Source organism: Corvus brachyrhynchos, unplaced genomic scaffold (genome assembly GCF_000691975.1).
Source record: "Corvus brachyrhynchos isolate BGI_N302 unplaced genomic scaffold, ASM69197v1 scaffold148, whole genome shotgun sequence".
Taxonomy (NCBI): Eukaryota; Metazoa; Chordata; class Aves; order Passeriformes; family Corvidae; genus Corvus; species Corvus brachyrhynchos.
The window spans coordinates 3,317,452-3,331,090 of record NW_008239785.1 but is presented as its reverse complement, the minus strand read 5'-3'; the positions used below and the strand labels follow the sequence as shown (position 1 = coordinate 3,331,090).

General features: G+C 45.9%; 1 protein-coding gene across 2 annotated transcripts in view; it reads left to right on the top strand.

The window, feature by feature from the left end:
* The window catches only part of TMEM104 (transmembrane protein 104), a 43,437-nt gene that overhangs the window by 18,100 nt on the left and 11,698 nt on the right, over window positions 1-13,639 (top strand). For both annotated transcript variants that reach the window (XM_017743261.1, XM_017743260.1), the window contains exon 8: window positions 9,899-9,992. In XM_017743261.1, the coding sequence (XP_017598750.1) occupies window positions 9,899-9,992 (94 nt within the window). The remainder of the gene's footprint in view (window positions 1-9,898; window positions 9,993-13,639) is intronic.

Below are 13,639 nucleotides of genomic sequence, written 5' to 3'. Positions count from 1 at the left end.
GGTGGCTGATGCAATGGGCAGAGGCCATCAGTGAGCTCAGACACTCTTGGCTTCCCCAAGGAGGACTGTCCTGCACACTTTAGTGCTTGGTTTAACTTACTTGGTGTTGGATGGTGAGCATGAACCTTGGAAGCTAACCAGCTAAACAAACTGGATGAAGCAGTGGCTCTAGATAGATCTCTGTTTGCTTTTCTGCACATCCTGCAGCTGGGAGCTCACCAGAGGTGATGCTGGGCTCAAACCACAGCCCTGCTGCCCAGCACAGCCACCCTGCCAAGGCTGAGAGGCCATGCTGTTGCTTTCCCTGAATAAAGCTGTCTTTTGGAGTCAGCTCACTTGGGCAGCAAGGCACCAAAGCTGACACTGTTCTCTCCTGATACTGGAGACCAATCTCTCCTGAATAGGGCAGGTGTCAGAACCAATATATGTGATCAGCCTCTGCCCACACCGAGTGGTAAACGTTTAAAAAGGGCCTTTTAAAATTCCTTTCTTGGACTAGGCTGTTCCAGCAGAGCCACAAATCTTTGGTTTTCAGAACATTTGTAGAAAATAAGTAATAAATACATTTCCCCTGTGCAGTGTTACTTTTTGGACAGCATCCTAGGAGCCAGAGTTGGAGAAGACCTGTTAAGTCAGCTAAACAGACCCCTGGGAAATGCAATATAAGCCTTTTTCTTAACAGCATATTTTCCAGTATTTTGTTTGGTGCTTTAGCACCAGCTTTGTTTTTAAACAGAGGTCTGACCTTGCTGCCTGCTTGATTCACATCAGCATTTTCATCGAGTAAGACAGCAGTCTTGATCTCTCATCCCCTGAAATTACCATTAATTCCTTAATATACAGGTAGAAAGCGCCAGGGCTGCAGAACTGTGCAGTTCTGCTGCTCTGAACGTTATCAGAAGCTGTGGAAGAAAGCTCTGGACAGACCCATATCTCTTTTTACTCCTAAATAAGTCTGCAACTTAACGTCATCCTAAATAGCGCTGTATGACTGAGTGAGATCACTGGCGCTCTTGTCCAAAAATGTGGATTTTTGGACTACATCAGCAAATCCCACACGTAGCTCATGCCTCTGTAAGCAGGACTATAAATACAAATAATGCAGCTGGGATTTATCTTTTAAGTTGAAGGCGGTATAATGCTCTGGGGCAGAGCTGATCTCCCAAGCCTGTTGCACCAGTTTGGTGTGCACCTACAGGGAAGAAGGCTGGAAGTGAGCAGACACCCCACTAGCCCCGGGCAACAAGGCTTAATCTCTTCTTTTGTGCTAAGTAGTTACAAAGTGAGGGACTTTCCTTCCCTTCAGGCAACTCCTGCATGACACAGTGAGCAGGGTGATGCTGCCCCTGAAGCTGCATCCTCCAGGCAGCTGGAGAATCCTGTGAAACTCAACTGAGAAGTTTGTAGGGGAAAAAAGTAAAGAGGAAAACTAACAGCTTAGTGGTGGAAGCACTGTTGGTGTTGTGGCAGACAAGGGGTTAGTGGCCTTCAGGAACATTCATCCTTGCTGAACCCAAGTACCTCCTAACCCTGGCAGCTTGTAGCTTGACATGTTTGCAGGGCCCTCTGTGCATCCGTGTCATGCTGGTCCACGTCTCTCTTGCTTTGTGCTGTCTAACCCCGGGGCTTTTGTAGTCAATAAAAATGCTGTTGTAGTTGCCAATGCCCTGCCAGGAGAGGCAACAAATATGCAGGAATTTGGGGCAGTATCTGTGTATAAAGATGATGCCCTCACACTTTCTTGGGGGAAACTCATTAATCTCTCGTACCACGCTAATGAATTGGGGAGGCAGAGAGCAACTCCTCAAGGTCACCCAGTGTCAGGAAGGAGGAAAGCTCCACTTTCATACGCTGTGGGAGATCAGAGCAAGCTGGTGGTGGGGGGTACAGCCAAACTTGGCTCTGCACCTTCTCTGCTGTCCTTCCAAGTATCACAACCCAAGCATTCAGCTCTCCTGCATCTATCCACTTTGCTGCTTCCCTCCTGCTTGTTCAGATGCAATTAGGAGATGCAGAATAAGGGGGAGCCAGGGGTCAAGGAGGCGGTAAAGTGATTACAAGATGCTGCAAACGGCTGTGCCATAAATACTCCAATGATGAAAAATTAGATGCCAGTCACCTCGGGGTTATTGCTGGCCTCTATCTCTCTCTTGTTGTGAAAAATGATAATGGAAGTGTATTTACCCCAGAGAGCGTAAGCTTGCCGCTGGCTGTGATCCTGCACACCCCAGGTATGCCAGGGACAGAATCCTTGCACCTAATGACTTTCTGAGAACACTTTGTGCCTGAATTCCTTCAATTTAAGTGGAGAAAGAACTGGTATTTCTGGGTATTCTTTCCAAAGTGGAATGTTCCCGGTGCTCAGAGATTGGCCAGTTCCAGAAACAGACTGTGGCCCTGAGTAAGGACAGGGAGAGGAGACAGCACCCTCAAGTACTGCCTTGCTGTCCTTGTGCTGCTTCTGCCTTGGCCTCCCAGAGCTGCATGTGGAGGCTGCCCAGTTCACAGCTGGTTTTTGGTGTGTTGGATGCCCAGCAAGATCAGAGCTTGTAAAGAGCTGGGGTGACTACACCTTTTTGCTGGGTGGGCAGTTAGAATCAAATGCTTGTCCTGGGCTAGAGCCTTTGAAAATCTCTAGATAGTATTCAGATCCACTGAAGTTGGTATCTTTGGGGATACAAGCACTTCTTTTCATCCCTTGCAGAAAGTCTTCCATTTTGGAAGAGGCCTTGGGATCGCTGTGGCACAGGAACTGTGGGAGGCAACATCCAGCTTAAAGGGTACTGTGGGTGAAAGGCCACTTTGCTTCGCTGGCACAAACCAGCCTGGCAGCAGCAGAGGTCTTAATTCCTGGAGGATACCTCCTCTCTGCCTGAAGGAACTGGGGAAAAAGGTGGCTGAGGGCTCCTCAGTGCCAGGAATATGCCTGGTGTGAGTTATGATTATAAAGCTCTGCCAGGTGTCCCGAGACCAGCACGTTAATTACCAGAGCTGCTGTGGCAGCTGCCTGCTGTACCCAAAGCATAACTGCCCTTGTTTCTTCAGCTATAAATATTCCTTGTGGGATGTCTGGTGGCTGCATCCTCCCTCCATTGTGACTTCCTGACTCCACAGGGGATCTGGAGGTTAAAATCCCTCTTGCCTCTCAACTTCTTTGAGCAATCCTTGTTCTGTGGCTGGTTTATCTCTTTTCAACCAACTTTGAGCTTCATAACAGCTTGTCTGCTGATAACTTGCTGCCTATCAGCACGGCCCCTGCTGCAGCCCTGCCTCCAGCCTTGAGAGGCTGTGGATTTTCAGCTTTTTTTTTTTTTTTTCAGCTCTCTAAAAAGCTCCTTCCTGAACAATCAGACTCTTTCCATGTATTTATATTTGTACTGTCCACTGCAAGGGGTAAAGCTTTACCAAGGAAAGCTTGGATTGCTGCCCTTGCTGATAGGCCATCTGGCTCTGTAGCTTGAGATATGAGCTCATGTAGGACAGAAACATGGCCTTGTCACCCTAGTGAAGGGGATGAGAGATGGCAGAGGGGACACCATGCTCAAGACCCTTTTCCCTTAAGATGTTTCAGCTGAAAAGCCCTGAGGCCCTGGCAGGAGTAACTGGAGCCCACCATGGCGTAGCACTGCAGTAGCTACAACTTGAAATGGGTGCAGAAGAGCTTGCAGAGGCTGCAGGTGTATGCTGGGGGAGCTGCAGGTAGGTCTGAAATGCCATGAAGCTGTTTTCTTTATCTAGGAGTCCCAAACAAGAGTGGGGAAAGCACCGTGCCTTTAATATTTCTCTCCAAGTCAGCCCTAAAAATTCCCTGAGGATGTGAATAGAACACCAGTTCCTAAGGAATTACTGAAGGTGATAGGTCTGGTTCAGCCTTCCAACCAGGAATAAAACCTCTGACCTGTACCCATGCCAATAAATCCAGCTTTGCTTTTTGGACCTGTTTTTTTCCCTACATGTGACACACTCTAGTGGAAAGCACCTGAGGTGGGAACAGAGTATCCCAGTTCCCTGACATCTTCTTTGCTCTCTGTACTTGCGCAGTCTGGTTTTGTTGGATTGTTTCATCTGTCCCTTCCAGTGCTCATCTGGGTTGTGAAATAGCTCTGAGCTCAGGGACGTCTTGCAGAAGCAGAGTGAGTGTCAGAGTTGCAGTTTTGGCAGCATGTAAGAAATGTCTGCTTTTTCCTGCCATGCTCAAGGAGACTTTCCTTGCATCTGAGCACAGAATCAAGCAAAGCTTCCTTTGGCAAGTGCTTGTCCAGTCGAGCCTGTGTCTTCTTGTTGGTGTCAGGCTTTGCTGTGGAAATGTTGTGTACCCACAGTCCAGTATCAAGCATTCAACCTTTGGCTCTCCTGCAAAAGTATCAAAGTCTACCAAGGAGAGTGATCCATTTTATTATAGCAGTGACTTTTTTAATGAGATCTTCTCTTACCTCTCTTTAGGGCAGGGTTATTTGCTGTGCTATCTTCTGGGGCAGAGGTACCATTGCTCAACAGCTATGAAATTTAAACATCAATATCTGCAGAGATGGAGTTGATACCATCCTAAGGTGAAGTTTGTCTGAGATGTTGTCACTTCTATCAAAAGGAAGCAAGAACTCCAAATAATTAAATGGTTTGGGGCAGGTTCTGGTTTTGAATGAGGGTGTGAAAGGCTGGGATGAGGAAAAGGAAAAGGCAGGGTGGCTGGGGGCCCAAATGGAGATGGATATCTAAGGAGTGAGCACTACAACACCTCTTCTCCATCTTCACATTAAAACTGAGGGATCATTGCTCTGTTTTCTGAAACTTAGTAACTTCTCATTGGTATGATAGCCCTGTGCTGCACAAATTATTTTATTCAAAAGCTCTTGAACTTTTTGCGCTGCTCTTGGCACATTTGCTGCATTTAACAATCATGGTCTCACTTTGCTCAGGTACCTACCCTGCTTCCACCCAATCTTTCTGAAAGTTTCAAGGCTCTGAATCAATAAGAAGCAATTGCTACTGGTTTTAATTCACTACTTGGCAAGCACCAAAGATAGATGTAATTCTTACAGATGAGTTTGTGTAGCATGAAAACAATCAAGTTCTGATGACAGTTATGAATGAGGCTGGTTTTTCAGATGGTCCTCTTGCAAATGTATGCAGGCACTAGCCATAATGCTGTAAGTACTGCATCTAATACATGAATCAGCCACGTTTTGGATGCTAATTGTGCTTCCTGAGCTGTATTGGCTGCTTCTGTAAAAGCCACATGCTGAGCAGCAGATGAAGGCTATTGAACTGTACTGGTTCAGAGTGATAGATGGACCCTTCAGGTCAATAAAGAACCTGTTTGGTCAAACAGCCCTCTGACTGGCTTAAAGCATGTTTGTATGGTCTGAAAGACTCCTGGCATTAGCTGGCCATCACTGAGTGGTTGAGAGCTCTCTTGGTGGTCCTCTTGGCTGCAACTAAGCTGATAAAAACCAACCAGATGTCCTATTAACGCTTGATCTTACTCTTGCTTTTATAAGATAATCCAATAAACAAGGTTATGTAACCAAGTTTTAACAGAAGAGCTTTAATAAAATATACTTTTAAAAATATATAAATATATATAAAAATATATTCCAGGCAACGGTAAGCCCTAGCTAGTTCCCCCGTGGCAAGAAGACTCGAGTTGACCAGCCTGCTTTTTCATTTTGAAATACTGAGAGCTGACAGGTGCAGAGGCTGGGAAAGTGGTGTCAGCTGAGTTGCCAGCTCAGGAAAGATCCCAAACCTTGGTGCCTGTACTGCTGTGGCTTGGCTTGGTGGGAGGAATGGATTTGAAGCCCCTCCCAGCGGTTGAGGAAGCTGGTGTGCTGCTTGTGGCTCCTACTAGCCTGCAGGGAAGAGTATAATTCAGGGTGACAAGCTGCTGTTCTTTCTTATACCCTTGCTGGTTTCTCATTTTTTGACTGGGAATGTCAGTAAAAGCAACAAAAACACTGTCCTTTTTAGTCATCAGTGTGCTGGATTTTCATGCTGTTTTTCAGCATGAGAAAGGAAGGAAAAATAAAGAATTTTTCATTTATTTGCTGTGTGTGGGTTCCACATACCCTCCACTATGAGCCTGGTGATTTACCTGGCCTTTCCCGTTTAATGGAGGAGCTTGGAGGGAAATGAGGGAATCACTCTTAATAGCCAGCTCTGTGCAAAGGCACTGTAATGGCTTCTCTCTGACATCCTGTGAATTTAGACAGCATTTAATAGTTTCAGTTCTCTTCAGCTGAAGGAAGCATTCCTTTACCTTGTTTCAGTTTAGCAATAAGCCAGCCCCCTATGCCTGCTTGTTTCTGTTAAAAAACCACTTCACTAGCAGGAAAATCTTACTCAAAGTAGACTATGCCCATTCTGCCTTGGGTGGGTTTATTTGCTGAAGCTTAGGAAGAGAATGATAGACTCCTAGAAAATACCTCAACTGACTCAAGAGGTGAACTGGAAAACTTGGGAGGGTTTTTTTCGTGTGCCAGGGCTCTGCATATTTGATATCTGACAGGGGTGATACAGTTTTCTGTGTAGGTTTTAGATTGTTTGAATTATGTGTGTAATGAAGCACTTGGTAAATTTTTTCCCTCTGGGAGAGACTTGAGCTTGGAAAACATCAGGTAGAAAGTTTGGGTATATGTCTGAGGTGCTTATTTGGTCTTATTTTTTCCTTAGGGAGAAGTTATAAAACTAATTAACTTAATGGGTCAGAAGAGCATTGAGGTGTCTGGCACAGCGAGGTAGAGGAAGCAGACATCCTCCTGCTAAGAGCTGTGATCTCATCCTTTTGGGGGTGTGTTTTTAAATAGGGTTCCTGGCCTTGGGACTCTTCTGATGGTTGATGGTGAGATTAGCTCTAATCCAGGGACTGAGTCTTTGTCCTCACATCCTGACTGTTGGTGAGAAACTGGCCCCTTTTTCCTGCCCTGTGCTCAATCCTGTTAAGCTGTACACAACTTCACTTCAAAATGATGTTAATCTGGCTGTTTAACATCCTGTTCTGCCTAGCCTTTCTCCTCCCAAGCAGTCCAGTGTGTTCTTTAGCTTTCCTTCCTAAAAGTGGTTGGCACAAATCCCTGCAGAGCAGGGCAACCTCAACTCATTGCAGGCTTTAGCACTGTTTGTATTGATCCATGGATATCCAGCTTGGATCACTAATGGGTGTCAAGTGGAAAAGGTAATAAATTTCTGTTGCACTAGAATTAACCAGGATCTTGTTAAGAACAGAAGACACTGATCATCCTAAAGGATTGGGGGGGGGCATTCAACCATTCAAGCACAACAACTTGTATCTCTTCCCCATGAGTTAAACAGTAAAGGCCAGAGAGGAGGAGAGTTGAAAACTTTGCTGAATGGATTTAGTTGTTCAAGGTACTCTGCAGACTGGAGAATAACTGCAAAAGGTGAAGGACACCCAGGTTCTGCCAGCACCTAAGGATGCTTTGCTATGCTTTTCAGCAACTGAGCCCCAAATCTACTTTAATATAGCCTCTTTCCTCAGTGGCTGAGGCAAATCTGTGTTTCAGACCCAGCTGCTTTGGTGCTTGGTGATTTTGTGTCAATCCTTGCTATGGTTTGAGGGGCTGTTTTGCCAATTGGATCTGGAGCATTCTCATTTGCAGCAGACACCTGGTCCTTAATTATCACCATCCTTAGCTGTGTCTCTGTGTTCAGCACTTTCTGATGCAGGAGCTATAAACTGATTTGAAGGGAGGCTATGTTGAGCAGTGTTGGGAGAGAAGGTTGAAAGAGATTAGTCACAAACCCAAAAATACTCTTCAGTAAGAGAGTTGGTGTCTACCTTTGTTTGTTTTGGGCCCTTGTCCTACGTCACATTTTAGTCAAAGGTTTATTTAGTCTGTTGGGGTTTGTGCACTGCTCTAGGGTGGAGTGGCAGTCCCTACTGGGCAGGAGAGTGGAGTTAAGCTGCCAATTAGAAGAAAGGAACAAGAGGGAGAAGAGTAAAAAAAGGCTTGTAACTGGCTGGTTTGCTTCTGTGTTAAAACCTCAAGTCCCATAACTGTTAAAGCTGGTTTGGCTCTCAGTCTTGCCAGTTATGCCTGTGGCTTTGTGTTCTCTGTGATTTCGGTGTTTCTTCCAACAACCATCAACTGCTTCACAAATCTGAATTCTGTGCATGCTTCCTGTCCTTTTTTTAAATCTGAGCAGAAAAAGCAAGACTTGGTGTAAGCAATGGTCCTGGATCAGAATATATCCCTACCGAGCAACATGTCAAACCAAGGGTTCTCTCCCCTGCTCCCCTTCTGGGTTTACTTTCATCACCTGAGAATACTTGTGATGTGAGGCATTTCCAATTTGCCTTGCAGATATTCTGAAACTGTCTCAAAAAAGGTTTCTTGGGGTTGTGCTAGTCTTAAAATAGCTTGGATTCTGTTCTGTCCTGACTCTGTTGGGGTTGACAGAGACCTTGAGGCTCAGCAGACCTGCCCCTTTGAGTCCCAGTTCTTCACTTCTGGTGACACCTTTTCTTGAACTGCTTTAAGAAGTCATGGAAAAGAGCAATGTGTAAATATTAATGTTGAATATTTGTCTTTAAAAATCTCTTTGGGATGCTCTACAAACCTTTGCTGTGTATGCTGTGGCTTTCTAAGCACTGCCTGTTTACAGCGTTTGGACATGTTAGCGTATCACTAGCTGGTGCCATCCCATGGAGGACAGGCAGGGCTCTCTTCAGTAACACCCATTTTGTCTCCCTGTCACAAGTAGCTTCTCTCAGTCTATGTTCAGACTGCAGCCAAGGTCTGTTTCTTCCTGCAGTGAAGCCTTTTCTCTTCTCTTCTCTCTGGGGTAGGTAAGGCTCGAGTGCTGCTTAGTGCCCAAGCAGAGGTGACAGTGCTGCGCAGGACATGTCACCTCTGGGCATGGGCTGATAGCATGGTTGCCTTGTGTGCTCTAGGAGGTGCTAGAAGAAACTCTCATGGGCAGCTGTATAGTCCAGGTTTCTAGAATGGATCTTTGTTGGATGTATTTTGCAGCCCAGCTGGAAGAGATGCAGCAGATTGGTGCTGCAGTGTACCCCAGTTTAATTTGCCCCGTCCCTGGAAGTGTTCAAGGTCAAGTTGGACAGGGCTTTGAGCAACTTGGTCTAGAGCAAGGTCTCTGCCCATGGCAGGGGGTTGGAACGAGATCCCAAATCTCAATCAAACCAATCTGTGATTCTATGAAACACCAGTCTCTTAATAGACATCCAGGAGGGCAGTGAGGAAGTTCTTCATTGAAGAACCTTTACTTTCCACACTGAATTAAGCTCTTTCTTATGAGTATCTCTTTGATGACTTTTTTCCTGACTTTGAACAGGTTTTCAGCTTCCTGGAGCTGAACTGTTACACTGTAGCTTCCCACTGTTTGATTTTACATATAAAAAAAAACCTCTGTGTTTTACACAAGCTACTTAAAGCGTGGGGGGAAAAAGCTCCAGGCAGACCTGGCTCCGTTGCCATTGAGCCTGGGATACCCCGAAGCCACCCCATCAATGTTAATGGAAGCAGACTGGTCAGGGCTATTGCTATTCAGACCTAAACTGAGCCTGTACTTGGGCAAAGAGGCCACAGTTTAATATTTAATGTTCTGTAAGGCTACACTGAGAGCTTTTACTGAAATGTGTCAGTAAAGGAGTGCTGTAGCAGTGATAGCAAACGGCTGAGAGCTAAGAGGATCCTGAGCTCCACTTCTGCCTGAGGCATGTTCTCTGATACCCAACAGCTTACTTGACCCCCTGTGTCTCAGCCAACTTAGCTGTAAAATTAAGCAACAAAGAAAGCTTCATGACAAACGGACATGTCTGGAGTGAACTTTCAGTGCAAGCTTTGTTCTACTGATAAATTCATCTTGCTGGCAGAATTTCTGTTTTTTAACCTAATGTGTGATTTTGTTGTCCTTCCAGGCAGCATTCACGCTCCTCCTGGGTCCTTTCACCTTCTTCAATGTGCAGAAGACCAAGTATCTTCAAATCATGACGTCCCTCATGAGATGGATAGGTGAGTCTTGGCAGAGACTCGGCCACCTCTTTACCATTCATGGAACCTGAGTCACGCCACTGACACTTCTCTTTGGCAAGATCTTCTTGTTTGGAAGCAAGTGCTTGTCAAAACAACCTCTTTGAGGACAATTGTGCAGGCCTAATAAATCTTTGAGGAGAAAGTTTTTAGTCTAGGATGAAATTGTTCTCAATCAGACATGGATGGTAAATGAAGTTTTAGTCTGGTTTGTGTGAGGGGCAGAAGAGGTTTGGCAGAGTCTCGTGTCTGGGTGCTGACTGTGATACCCACCAGCTGGAAGTTTCTCCTTCTCACAGCATATGCACAACAGACTTTAGACAATCTTTGTTTTGATCTGAAAACAAAAGGCATTTCTGTCAGACTTTCCACCCTTAGTTTTATCATCTGCTTGCATTTATTTTCCTGGGCCTTCCTTTATGGTAGGATGTGCTGCATTGGAAACCCCCAAACCAATGTGTGTTGTCCTTGGGAAGTCCTGCTCCTATGAGTTCTTTCCAAAATATTGCCAAGAACTTCTGGGAAGACAGATCATTCCCTTAAGGGAAGTAAGACATCACTCCTCTTTTTTTTCCCCAATGCCTTCGTCATTCAAAGATGCAGCTGCCTCACGTCTGGCTTGTGTGTGTACCTGCCCTTAAAGGCTGAGAGGTGTGTGTGGGTTGTGAAGGTTTATGTTCAGGTTTGTCTATTTTTGTGTCACCTAGACAGAGTGACTGATACTCAGGGTTAATAAAGAGCATTTCTGCAGGTTAATGACCAGCATTTCTGCAGGTTAACAGTCTCCTGGTGTGTGAATCCAGACCATTCAAGCACAGAATTAGCTCTGTTTATATCTATTACTGAAATAAGAAGAAAAGCTGCTTCTCTAACTGTTTCCCATTACACACATGCTCTTGACCTGACTGCAGTTGGATATTGTCCCTTCTCTGTGAATTCATCCTGTCTGGAAGTGGCTGACAGTCACTGCAGAGGAATAGAGATCCTCTGTTCTAGAGAATTCCTGAGATGGGGTTAAGCAGTTGACACCCAGGAAAATTAAGTTGGATTTTAAGCTCTCAAGTCTCAGATGTTGAACAGTTTGAGTTAATAAATCCTGACTTTGGATGGTGTGAAAATCCTGAATGCCTGTTTTTCTCCTTTGTTGTCTGAGCACATGAAAGGTTTGAAAGCCCCCCAGTTCTTCAGAGAAAGAGGTTATCTCATTAAGGGGTACTAAAGGAAATGAGGAAGTTTTGCGTTTGGGTTTTTTTTTTCTTTAATGAGAGTGATCTCTGCTCAGCTGACTGGCCTGATTCCAATCACCCTGCCTCCTCTTCCCTGGTAAAGACATCAGTCAGACCTCATCCTGTCTGTGTGACAGCCTGATGCCTGCCTCATCTGCCATTGGTTTCCCTTTAGCCAGCTCCTTCCAGTATGAGGATTGCTAAACCTTGGCACGATGGCAGAACTGTTCCTCTTTTTCATCACTTGATGGAGAGGGATAAAGGCAGTGTTTGGAGAAGTGTAGGGGAAATTCATGCTTTAGCCTGATTGATTCCTGCGTCAGCACGCTGGGGAACAGCTGCCCCAGATAATGATAGTTAATGACCCTGACAGCACCTCAGTGGCTACTTAGAAGAACGGATTCCATATGTGTACAATGAGGGATAGATTTATTGGGAAAGATAATTCATCAAAAAGCCATGTGATGCAGGGAGCAGAGAAAAGCTCTTGCTGCAGATCCTGGGGTAAGGATCAATCCCGTACTGCTGAGATTTGTCAAGCTGGCTTCTCCCATGTCCTCACATCACTGCTGTCCCCTCCTCCAAAAGCAGGGCTGTGAGTTAAACACAGGTTGGTACTTTTTGAGCTTAGATCCTAAAGAATAGTCTTGGGTAGTGTTTTGTGGTCTTCTGGACTTTTCCTGCCTGTATGCCAATGGCCAGATGTGAACTCCTTGTCCTGTATAAACTGTGCCTTTCCTTTACCTTCCTTGGGCTGGTTTTAGCCGTGTGGTGCTGAGGGTGGTTCTGCAAAGCACTCTGAGCAGCAGAGCAACACTGGAGCTTCCCTCCTGCCTGTTTGTTGTGCTGGGGAAAAAAACATTCCCATGTGGACAGTGGCTGATTCAGCTTACCTGTGCTCATGGTGTGGATGGGAATCTGACCCATGCTTTGCATCATGATTTGAAAAAAATCAAGCCTCCCTGAGCTGGGAGATCAGTACAGACTTTGCAATGTGCCTGTCACAGGACCCACCACACACCCTTCTCTCCAGCCTGGTGGAAAGTTCCTGGATTTCAGAGCAGAAGGGGCTGATGTAAAGCAGCACTGCCCCAGGTGTACTGGTGATTCAAATGATAGCGGCTGAGAGGATGGTTCTTGGCAGCAGAGAGAGCTAGCTGTGTGTGAAGGTCATTTCTGCTGGTGTTTGTTACAGTGTCAGCCTTGCCTTTGAAAGTTGCTTTCCCTCTTTCTCCTGATCTAACTGATAATCAAATGTCACCAAGCCTCTTCCGTAGCCTTGTGCTCATTACAAGCAGCACATCGGCTATCAAAGCCTACAGCAGTCTCTTTCCACACCTCACAGATAAAAAAAAAAAATCATTCTCTCTCTGAAAAATAGGCTTAAACACTGGGATCTGAGCTGGAAATTAAAAATGGGCCAGTTCAAAGAATGTGGAGATGTTCCAGGGATGTTCATCCCTTCATCTGGCATCCTCCCAGGATAAGGGACTAAGCCAGGACAAGCACCTCTGAAGCCTCTGAAAGGAGAAAGTTGAAGGAGGAGCTTGCAAGCCCAAGTGTTGTGCTGCTAGAGAGCCCAGACAGATGGGCTCTTCTTGTCTGGGCCTGTTGATCACAGACAGCTCATCTGGAAAGAAGATTGGCATGGCAAGGCACTTCCCTGCCAGGACTGATAGGAGCACAGAGGGTGGATCTGTGTCTCCAGGTGGAGTGGGGCTGGTGGCAGAGAGGGCTTCCAGAGGAATCGAGCTGTTGCCAGTCTTCTGAAGAGTAGCAGCTCACACACTTGGCTGCAGAACTGGCTGTCACTTGCCATGGGTGAGTGCCAATGGTTAAATTCAGTGCAGCAGTTGGTGCTTGAACTGCTGGCCTTATCCTTGCTTAGAGATCTCTGTTCTCCAGGAGCTGGCAGGTGTGTAAGGCTTTGCCTACCCAAGTTCTCATCCCTTTCCCAATGCAAAAGCTCCTCAGACTGCTTTGTCAGCCTTTTGCAGGTACGTAAAGCTGCCTTGGGAGATGGAGCACAGGCACCCTAAGGGGTTCAACAGGGAGCCTGCCTGCTGTGCTTCCCTGGAGAAAGGGCCAGTCATGAAAAATCATTTGGTTTAAATCCTGACAATGTGCTTACAGTGAAGCCTTGTTTTGATTTGTGGTTAGAACCTTGTTGGCTCACCCGGCTCTGGGGCCATGTGAGTACAGATTGTTCCTATGGGGTGGGGAGGTGTCAATCACCCCAAGACAGGAGGGTCCTTCCCCAAAGTGTAATTCCTTCCTTCCTTTCAGCTCCCTTCTACCTCAGCCTCGGGAAAGTGTAAAGCTGTTATTAGGTCAATTCCTTTACCAGTTTTGGAGCCTTTTTCCAGGTCTTGTACAAAGTTATTGGAGCAGGGCTTCCTGCTG